At 33.6% G+C, this 11896-nt stretch overlaps 1 protein-coding gene across 1 annotated transcript in view; it reads right to left on the minus strand.

The window, feature by feature from the left end:
• lgs (BCL9 domain-containing protein legless) overlaps positions 1-9486 on the minus strand; it is a 228465-nt gene extending 218979 nt beyond the window's left edge. Inside the window, exon 1 of the mRNA XM_085807268.1 lies at positions 9104-9486. Coding sequence (XP_085663394.1) covers positions 9104-9128 — 25 coding nt within the window. The 5' untranslated portion in view covers positions 9129-9486. The remainder of the gene's footprint in view (positions 1-9103) is intronic.
• Positions 9487-11896: the final 2410 nt, after the last annotated feature.

Here is an 11896-nt window from a genome sequence, read left to right on the forward strand (position 1 = left end):
AAGGGGAGAGGGTGAAAAAAAACTTCATTCTTGGTTTGAAGCTGTCATTTTTATCAGAGCAAATGCATGGAACACACTGTTTTCTCAGTGAATATGAGGATGATATTATAAATTTTGGTTTTTGAAAATGAAATTCCATCCCATAAAATAAGGGTTCAAATGACTTTCATTTCTGATTTCTACTAAAATATTATGAAACTGTTTCATAATTCAGAAAGATCAAGCTATGCATTCACTCTTACCTTGTGAAACAAACAGAAAAAATTATTCTTGTTCAACAGAACAAGCTCTTTGATAGCCTTTTGGCAGTCTCGGCACCAGGGGATAAACATAATGAACCTGTTGGTTCCCGAGAATCCTTGGGGAGAAATATTATCCTAACTCTTTGTGGGTCTGGTAGTCGTAAGTCCCCAAGGTGGAGATATTGGTAGTGGTGCAGTGGCTGGTCTGTTGTCAACCAAATTCCATTTAATTCCACTAAGGCGGAGCAATCCGCATACTATCAGTGGGTAGCATTATCAACAACCAGTCAGATCTTTAGGCATTCAAGTTTCCCACCGTTCTGATCCTTGGAAAATGGAAGTGGTAACCCCCATGTGCTCAGGAGGTAGCAATGGCTACAGAGAAAAACTTTAAAGTCTGTGTCTCAAGCATGGCGAGCCCAAAGTAGTAGCATGATTATCATACTTTCATCTCATGGGGAAACTGAAATGGCAACTCAGCCCTTGCCTATTATAGGAGTTCCTCAGTTGGAGTCCGTGTAGTGGAGCACATAAGACAGCTGAATTAGTGGAACACACAAGACAAAGATATTACCATCATAATACCCCTCCCGAAAAGTATTCACAATACAGCCCACTATGTCAACAAAATAGTTAACTCATGACATAAGCAATACATCCTGGTCAATTTTCTGTTTTTGTTACATTTTCATATTTTGAGGCGCTAAAGAATTTAATGGGATGGTGGAGTTTTCCAGCTGATACAAACAAAAGCATTACATTTCTTCAAAAATATGGGATTTTGTTTGACAATACAGAATGAAAAATACACATTTCATAAAGTTTTACTTTCTAAAAATAATCGAATTTCATAGATCAAAATTTGTGTGTGATGTCAAATCTGCAACTCTCTCATGATTTTTTTAAAAGTGAAAACAAACTGCTGTGTACATGGGGAAAACGAAAATGCATGGAGTGTGCTATGTTCTGCACAAGGCTTGAATTCGTGCAATTTTCTGGTGTTTTTTTAATCTAAAACAGATCACTGTGTAAATAGAGAGAAATGCACAAAATAAAAGAAATTTTTTATTATGGATGTTTCTAGAGTTCTGAATTTTGTTAATTGGTTCCTGTTTTTACATAGTTCTTAGTATTGCACCATTTTTGAAAATGACTGTTGTCTTTCTTTCTCTCTTAGCTTGATGAAAAATTAGTCTCCAATATTCAGGGACTTTTCAGGAGGGTAATACAGTTAAGAGCTTGCTTGTCCTTTTGTTTTTTCAATCCATTCTACTATGATATTTTATCACCCATGTGGCTTAGCACATATTCTTTTTTCATGAGATAAAAGGTCTTTCTTTTATCCTCAATGTTGCCCACCAAACTACCAGTTCCACGAGGTATTGCCAGAAAATTATAACTGCACTTACCGAAATCAGGAATTTAAAAACAATACACACACTTCTTAACAATTCATACATACAGTGGATGGACAAAAATATGGAAACACCTTGTGAAATGCATGTTTGAAAAGAAAGATTGATTTTAATGAAATATGTAGGTGGCGCTGGCGTTTTTGACTACTGACGCCACCTATACAACTTCGTAAATGTGCTAAACAGTTCAGTTGTTGTCGGAGTACTCTTATGTGAGGTTGTCATTGCATTATGTCAGAGTTAACAGACTTCAAACGTGGGCAAATTGTTGGAGCACGTATGGTAGGTGCTTCCGTAAGCAAGGTAGCCAAGGTGTTTAGTGTTTCAAAAGGTACTGTATCGAAGATTTATTCCGCATATTTGAAAAGCGGAAAAACATCACCTGCTAAATCACAGCGCGGACGAAAGTGTGTCCTGAGTGATCGTGACAGACGATCATTAAGGACAATTGTGATGAAAAATAAGAAGACCACAGCTGCAAAAGTTACTGCTGAAATGAATGTTGTGTTACCGAACCCTGTGAGTACCAAAACAATTAGAAGGGAGCTTCATAAACAGGGAATTGCTGGCCATGCTGCAATTGAGAAGCCACTCATCAGTGATGTTAATGCCCGTAACAGGAAAAGGTGGTGTTTAAGTCATAAAGCCTGAACTATAGAGCAGTGGAAGCGAGTAATATGGTCTGACGAGTCTTCTTTCACATTGTTTCCCACTTCTGGCCGAGTTTACGTCTGGAGAACGCCATCTCAAGCCTATAATACAGACTGCTTGTTGCCAAGAGTGAAACATGGCGGGGTTCTTTTATGGTTTGGGCAGCCATATCGTGGTTCTCTGCTAGCCCCATGATAACTGTGTCAGGGCACATGACTGCCAAGACTTATGTGAACATTTTGGCTGATCAAGTTCATCCCATGGTACAAACTTTGTTCCCCAATGGTGATGGTGTCTTCCAAGACGACAAAGCCCCTGTTCACACAGCTCACCAGACTGGTTTTCTGGTTTTTTCGAAGATGAGTTGTCCCATCTCCCCTGGCCACCACAGTCACCAGATCTGAATATTATCGAACCTTTGTGGTCTACATTGGAATGGAAAGTGCGTTCTCGTTATCCACCGCCAACATCGTTATCTGAACTTGCCACCGTTTTGCAGGAAGAATGGTATAATATTCCCTTGGCAAACATACAGGAACTGTATTTATCCATTCCGAGAAGACTGCAAGCTGTTTCGGATGCCAACGGGTTTCCTACATCATATTAAGCAAAGAAACATGTTTTTTTAAAGGTGTTTCCATATTTTTGTCCAACCCCTGTATCTACCATAAAGTAAATAAAATTAATATTTTAATATAATTTCTAATTGATTTATATTTAACATACCTTTCTGTAATTTAAAACACATTTAACTGGCAAAAACAAAAAAGGGAGAAACAATAAGTCATTCTCTTTCTTAATGTATGAGCAATACAGAATCTGGGTAGAGTAGACTTTAAGGTACCCCTTGTATTATGGCAAAGATGTTTGACTTATCGCCAAGTTGTTGTTTCATTTATGATAGCCTGAGTAGTTGAATGTTATGGAAACCCTATTGTGACGAAATCGGGTGCATGATTCTGGGAAATTTTGAATCATGGGTTGTTTTGTAAGCGTTTTTGTGGTGTGTGTTAAAACTGTTTAGATGGATTTGAATGGGTTTGTAGGAAGAAAGGTTCAGATGGTCACTATGTGAAGCGTTCGATCAGAAAGAGTACCTGGTTTGAAAAAAGACATTTGAGTATGATTGATATTTTGATTTTTACGTGGCTCTGGGTGTACGAAGCGAACTCGAAAATCATGGTAAGTGAATATTTGCTTTTGGTAGTGCTTAAATGTATAACATGTTTTTCCTTTTTTATGTTATTTTATTGTTTGGTTTAAAATGTATTTTATTGAGATTATGTATTTTTTGTTTGCCTATATTGTAGAATTTGGTGCTCCTTTGACTTTTTAAGTGAAAATATATCAATGTGTACATGGACAAAGTAAAGGGAGTGTGCACTGCAAGTTTGTGCAATTCTGAGATTTTTTTTTTCAAGTGAAAAATAGGTCGACGTGTACATGGATAAAGTTAAAAGAGTGTGCAATGCCATTTTTGTGCAATTCGGGGATTTTTTTTATAAGTGAAAATGGGTCGACGTATATACTGAGTTTGTGCAATTGTTTGTCTTGCTATTTTGACTTTTTGGCTCAAAAATCGCCACTTCGCAAGCCAAAATAACGAGTCAAAGAATTGCACAAAATCGGTATCCATGTACCGCCAAAAATCGCCAAGTTTCACCAAGGTGTACCCTAAACTATACTTTTACCCAGAATCTCATATGTTCAATGTATAAGATTATTTTATTTTATTGAAAAGGCTTCTTAAAAATATTCACTGTTTTTAAATTAAACAAAAATATGCCATATCATAATTACTGTTGTTGAAAACCACTTTTACTATTAGTTTTATAGTACGATAGAAGCACAATTGACTAAACTTACAGAATCAAGGGGATGAAAGCCAAAAAATAATTAGATGGTAAAAATATATTTTAGGGTCACCCTTGGCGTAGCTTGGCGATTATTGGCGGTACATGGATACCGATGTGCAATTCTTTGACTTGCTATTTTGGCTTGCGTAGCAGCGATTTTTCTGCCAAAAATCACCTCTTCACAAAGCCAACATAACAAGACAAAGAATTGCACAAACTCTGTACCCCATCGACCTATTTTCACTTAAAAAAAATTCCCAGAATTGTACAAAAATGACATTGTGCACTCCCTTGACTTTATCCATGTACACATCAACCTATTTTCACTTAAAAAATATCAGAGAATTGCACAAACTAGGCTTTGTGCACTCCCTTGAGTTTGTCCATGTACACATTGATATATTTTCACTTAAAAAGTCAAAAGAGCACCCAATTTTACAGTAGAGCCAAACAAAAAATGCATAATCTCAATAAACTACATTTTAAACCAAACAATAAAATAACATAAAAAAGCAAAAATCTGTTATGCATTTAAGCACTACACAAAGCAAATATCCACTTACCTTATTTAGAAATTCCTTAATATTCAGTCTGTAGCACACAAAATTCCTTAACAGCATCCAAAAACTTCCTAAAATTATCTGAATTAGAAACCGTATATCGGCATCGCCACATAAATTCACAAAAATAAGAGTCAAAAATATCCTACGTATTCTGGACTATCCGGAAAATGGCTACGAAGTAAACCTTCATTTACACATTAGCCAATTAATGCACTTTTCTCCTTTTGTTCCAAATCATACAGAAACTTCAAATTAATCTTACTACATTCAACCATTCTACCGTCCAAACAACGAAACAAGCAATGTACTTTCTAACCACACGCACCCCAAAAGCCCTTACAAAATATCCTATGATTCAAAATTTCCCAAAATAATGCAATTACCTCATAATAGGGTTTCGATAACATTCAACTACTCAGGTTACCATAAATGAAACAACAACTTCCCGATCATACAAGGGGTACTCTAAAGTCAACTCTAACCAATTAGACTCTAATGAATTTTCCAAAAACATTTTACTTGTATGTATATTACTGAAATGAATCGCTACAGTTTCCAGAAAACAAATATTTTCATAATTCACATTACATTTTTAATATATATATTTTCATCTTATGCTTCTTGGGAGAAGAAAGGAAATATTACAACCAAACTAGTTTATATATAAGGATATACTCCTTGCTTTATTTCTGCTCACCAGCAACATCAATGCTTGTTTAGATTTGTGAATTGTTTCGATTTCTGTACAATTTGTGTATAACTAGTAACTCTTTAACCAGTGCTGAACTTCCATAATACTGGACCAGCACAAGTGCGACTGCTTTGGGCGGCAGAATAGGAGTGGAAAATTTTTTTTAATTCATAAAAACACTGAGCAATAAAATCTAGGATGGCAAAATTTTTAGAATTTAGAGAAAGCAGTATTTAGAGGTGATGGATTTTTCAGAATTTAGAACTTTTCGAAAGAATTTAGGACCCACAGAAATTGAACCAGGAGACAAAATGCCTAACACCAGCTCTGATGGTCACTGAAATCAGCCTAAAATGGATACATTTTGTAATAAAGGGTAATAAATTGCATTTATTTAATTAAACTATGCTAATATAAGGTTTTTGTGACAAAAATGTATATCAAATATTTATTTTAATATTAAATTAATAAAATAAAACAATAATGTAATACCGACTGTGCTGATTACTTCTCACAAGAATGATACATTTTTTGAAGAATAAATAAAACACTCCAATACTGCCAATGAATTCAAATTATTTAACTTGATTCAGGGTACATAAATGAGAATTTGAAATTTTTGTAACAATGGTAATTTTTTTTACATTATCTTTAGATGATAAAGGGAAATAAATTGTTAATGATGTTATCTTTTGAATAATATAAGCTCGCATTTCATTTATAATTTTTAAATTTAAGTACTGCTTTTTAAACTGCAATTTAATTTACAATACTGCTGTAACAAAAGCAAATATGCCATGAAAGCTATTTTACAAAAACAAAGACAAGAAAACAACAGAAAATGTAAAATGTTTTAAATAATGTTTAATGGTTTATAGTAAATTATTCTTAAATTTTCACATATCAGCAACTTACTCCACATTTAAAAAAAAAAAAAAAAAAAAAAAAAAAAATTCATCTTACAACTGACGGATATAATTATTTAAATTAGTCAGATCACAGAAGAGTTATCTCCCAAGGAAAATAGCTTTTTCTCGGTAGTAAATACAGTCCATAAAAACTTCCTTTTGATCAATTTGTTTTCTAGTTTTTTTGAAGATCTCAGATAAAACCTAACACGCCTCAATGTTTTGATCCATAAAAGTTCACATTTAATTCTTCGAAGCTCCGGATGGTAATCCAAAAAATAAGTTATTTTTCTTTTGGAACAGATATTGTTTTATTTAATTTTTCATAGCTAAAGAGACTATTTTCACTTATACAGTAACAGAATAAAAAATTTTCTACAATATGAATTTGCTTACTACATAACAAAATTATAATAAACCTCATCACTATTATCCTCATTGCAAATAAAGCATTTTGTATTTAAGTCAAAATGCTGATAAACTTTAATGTATTAAAAACCAGGCAGTTAATGATGAAATAAAATTAGAGATCTTTATATTTACTTTTAAATATGTGTTTAGGGTAAAAATTTATGTCACAGTATTCATAAGTAATTAAAAAGCTAAATCTATCTACTTTCCCAAGAGCTTTACTCATTTATGAAAAATTAAAGGAGCTACATAAACATCAGTAAATCCAAAGAGAACTATCAATACCACTAATTATCATCATCCATCCCACAGAACGAACAGCTACTGAACATGGAATTTCTTTCACACATACCACATCTCAGCCTATATCAACTACAATTAATGCAGAGTTTTGATTTTAAAAATTTTAGAGTAAAATTAAAAATAAACATAAATGTAAACATCCAATCAATAACAGCAACAATAAACGAATGAATAAAATATTTGTAGGTTCTTATCACCACTACTTAAAGATAAAATATACATTTACCATTTACATTTTACATACATATTTCTGTCATCAGGACAATATTCTGAATTGGTTTAAAAAAGGCACAGGAAAACTCAAATCATACTATCTCAATAAACACCTAAAATTGCATGTATAAACACAGAGGATTTTAATCTATAACCTGGCAAATACATTTGACAGTTCAATATATTAAATAATGCTAGTTTCATTTTTAGTATCTTAAAATAGGTGACATCTTGTTGCATGAACCATGTCTTACAACATATGCAACAAATACAAGCTAACCTCTATGAAAATTTCTTCTAAAGAGAGACGAATATAAGCTAATCTCCATGTGAAATTCTTAAGTGGGATGTATACCTACATATATACAGAACTTGATAATCCAGGCATGACAGCCTCAAGACTAGTTTATGTGCTTGATGAGTGAATATTCATTTTATAAATGTCAGGTATTTAAATTTATGTGCAATTTATGAATAAATTTATATTTTTTAATATGACACTTCCCAATGTTAACTTGAAAATGGGATACAGACATATTTTAAATTATCACAATGCCACTTCTGAGTTACCACAGAAAGAAAACAATTTCACATAAATATGTGCCTCAAGGCTTTAAAATACAAAGAAATAGAATTGATAGGAATAAAATATATAGCATGAAAAAAGAGGCCTTTTTTAACCATCAGTACAAATCTTAACAAAGTTTTCTTTTCTTTCCCTACTCGTAAGAGCCTGATAAGTACTAAAACATTTGCATACTCTGCATCGATTCTAAAATACTTTAAATTTCAGAAATTCCTTCCAAAAATTCCAACCAATAAATATATCCTTTGCTATGCTAATATCTGCATTCTTATTAGATAAAACCTACCTTTTCAAAATATGGCCAGAACTGAAATTTATTTGAATTATGACACAGAAACAATACAATAAATCTTTGAAATAAGTCCGAGAAAGTATAGTCATGATCGAATAATACATAAATTCGATAAAAATATTCCGTTTCCACGATCATGAAAACAAAATAAACAATTGCAAAACAAAGACACTGATCGTTTTTGAAGGAGAAAAAAATATTCTCTTTTGCATCTGTATAATTTTTTAAAACTTAATTAGAAGAGAATAGTATAGCCTATTTTATCCACTTTGTTTACTATTGATAACTTCATACCTAATGCTCTGCATTCATAACAATGTTTTTAATACAATAACAATGCCGTTTAAAAAGACGGAATTAAAAAAAAAATTCTCGGCACATCAAATACATTAAAGTTTCGCCCCAGCTGAAACCGTTATTAATCATTATTTTTTTTATTGTCTGCATTGTTTCTTTAAAAAAAAAAAAAAAAAAAAAAAAAGATGTTTATTGAACATACACTGCACTGCTATCAAATATGATGATTAATATTCCCAGAATTTAAAGAGCCAAAATGATGTATACTGAAACTTGTGAAGTAAAATTATATGCAGTGCAATAATATTTTGTAAACATTTTAGAAAGCTAACATATTTTCAGAATCATATGTCTATTTGCCATGCATTGCTTAAAGGGGAAATTGTCCTCTAATAGCACTACAGTGAACTACCATCAATTAACGATGAAAAATACCCGTTATCTTCATTATCAAAGCGACAACAAACAGTTAAAACAAAGTTGCACATTAGCAAAGAAGTGGGATATCAGTTCATTAATAGTTTCCGACTACAGGGTTAACACAATTCCTTTTTTAGCCCCCCGCCCCCTCTAGCTGGTGATAAAAATAAAGCGCGCTTTACCTAGTAGCGATTCGCGGGGCGACGAAAGTATTCATAACAAAAATATTACATAATAATACAGATAGTACAATACCTTGAGATTTAAGCTTCCTTGGCATCTTCTAATGATTTCACCTCCAAACTTTAGACATTCTTGCCTGCATTTTAGCCGAGGCCTCCATAATGAATATGTCATGTTGAGGCCATGTGATCTGGAATCTTGGCTGGATTGGCTCGATGAAAAACTAAGAGGCGGCAAAAGACTCGTATTCCACAATTAGAATTATTGCAGGCTAATATGCAGATCAAATAACAAGATCGGAAAATTAACACTTCCCAACACAACGAAAATTGTTAACATTCTGCCCTCCAAGACAACGACGCGCAATATTCCTTCGAGACACAATAACGATAAGCAGAACAACTTTTCAGACTTTGCGTCTCTTTCACTCATTTCAACCTGAGGCTACGACTGTGCCCATTTCGTTCGATGGGGGAGAGAGGGAAACGACCTCCGACAGGGTTGCCGCTATCGCAGCCAAATCGTCGCCAAGATTAAACAAACGGTGAAATAGATGGACTTTAAAGTTTCCTGAATTAATGAATTTGCAAAATAATTGATTAGAGAAAAGTAGTTAAACCATTTTTAATAATAGCTCAAAAAGCATTCCAAAATAAACAAGAATCGGGGAAATTATTTTTTTATGGAAAATACGCAAGCACAACGGTAAAAATTTTCTTATTAAGGGAATGGAAAAAAATATTGAATGAAATTTCTGTCTCATTAACAAATTGTTTTATTTTTTACCATTTGTACGTATAATTTTTCGGAGTAACCATCCCATACAGTTTTTATCGCCTTACGAAAAATTACGAGAGGTAAAATCCGGCTCCAGTACTTCTCATCTTTAATCTGAAGAGTAATTCCAGCCGAAACCCCCTAGTAAGATGAGTTCCAAAATTTTAATTTATTACTTAACTATTTGTCATAATTAAATTTATTTATTTATTTATTTAAATTTTCTTTAATTTTATTATGAAATTAATTAAATAAAAGAATTAATAATAAAACAATTTTAATAAATAAAAACTATATTTAATTTTGGTTACCTTTTTTTATGGCCATCGATAAGGCTCCAGGACTTTAATTTTAAAAATTAAAGCCTGGATAAAAGTATAGTTTTTCGTTTCTCGTTTGGTATATATTTGGCAAATGAAATGATCATAATTTTTATGAATGATGGAAGGGAAAAGGCATATTAATTGAAAATATCTTTATATTAAGTTATAGAGCGATTTCCCTGACAATTGCTCATCTAAAAGTTATTGCTCACCAGCGTCCGAGCGCTGCTGATGAATACTGGTAGTTCGGTCTGGGGTCTGTATCTCGGCGAACGGGTTGGCTGCTTGGGCTATTTCGTGGTTGTTCCCATGTGTAACGTGAATACGAGCTAGTTTCCCTTAGAAAGTCCTCCACGGGGCATCCCTCCCTTTCCATGTAGTGCCCTAAGGTGGAGCATGTAATAAATAAAAGCTCAAGTTATTTCATTAACTAAATCTGTAATGACCTGAATCTATAATAATCATTTAGAAAATAATATCATATCTGTATCTATCTATCTAGATATATATGTGCATTGGTTCATTTATTTGTATCTTTGCTCTTTTTCCGTAAATAATATTGCCCCACTAGTGACCAGAAACTACTAAACATGGGTTGCTTTGGTTTTGAGGTAAAGGCGGGGCAGTACAGAAATTTTCTTTTTTCCCACATCTAAATGTAATTATGATTGTTTACGTCTCCCGCCCTAAGGCAGTACACGGAAGGGAGGGATGCCTTCGTGGAGGACTTTCTAAGAGGAACTGGCTCGTATTAACACGTTACACATTGGGAAACCCACCAAAACGCCGATGCAGCTAGCCCGTTCCTGGGTTTAGAACCTCGGACCGAACTACCAGTGTTCAGGGACTTTACCGCTCGGCCCCCTGGTGGGCCTACATCTAAATGTAAGGAGCCAGGTCTCTTTAAACTATCACTTCCATACCGGCATATGGACAAGCTTGCGAGCGCTTTGCTGCTGTAAATTACTTAATCTTCTCTGAATAGTGCACATGATGCATATACGTATTTTTTTTTTTTTTTTTTCCCTTCCTCCTAAGCTCTTTACCCTTCCCCACTTTTTTTTTATATATGATTTATTCAAAAATCTGATTTATGTAATTCCTCGGAAAAGTCTGATGAATCTGACTTATTAAAAATAATGTAAGTGTCAGTTCATACTATAAATCTTTAAGTTATTTTTTTTTATGATGATGATCGAAAATCTTTCAATGATCGAAAAGGACTAAATAAAATTATTAGCTGTTCTTTATTTGTTTGAAAATCAATCACTTTGGAGCTGCAGTTTTCTAAGCGGCAAGCAGGGCCGACGCTAGAACCGATGCAACCGATACGACGGCACCGGAGTAGCAAATTTAAAATTAAGTGCAGTAAAATTTAGAGATGGGAAATCTTTTAGAATTTAGGTCACGCACTGACCAGCAGAATTCAGGGGCGGCAAATTTTTTAGAATTTATGGAAGTGCCGTGTAGCGGAATTTAGGATCCGCAAAGATTGTACCGGGCAGCTACTGCGTAACTCCAGCCCTGGCGCAAGCAGCTAGTAAAAAGACAGTAAAAATTTCAAGCAATGTTAAACACGAAGTATAGTATCAAATTTAACTAAGACAAATTTCTTGATAACATTACCTGTAAAAGAGTATCAAAGAAATTAATTGGGCTCGTGTCTAACCATCAAATTTTTTCTTCTTTATTTGGTAGACTCAAATGAAATAAGAGATGAAATCATTTATTATCCGCTGATTTAGTCCCTAGAGGTTTAGGTTAT

The sequence above is a fragment of the Stegodyphus dumicola genome, chromosome X1 (genome assembly GCF_044657685.1).
Source record: "Stegodyphus dumicola isolate Sdum_Otavi_A_Nest chromosome X1, ASM4465768v1".
In the NCBI taxonomy this organism is placed as follows: Eukaryota; Metazoa; Arthropoda; class Arachnida; order Araneae; family Eresidae; genus Stegodyphus; species Stegodyphus dumicola.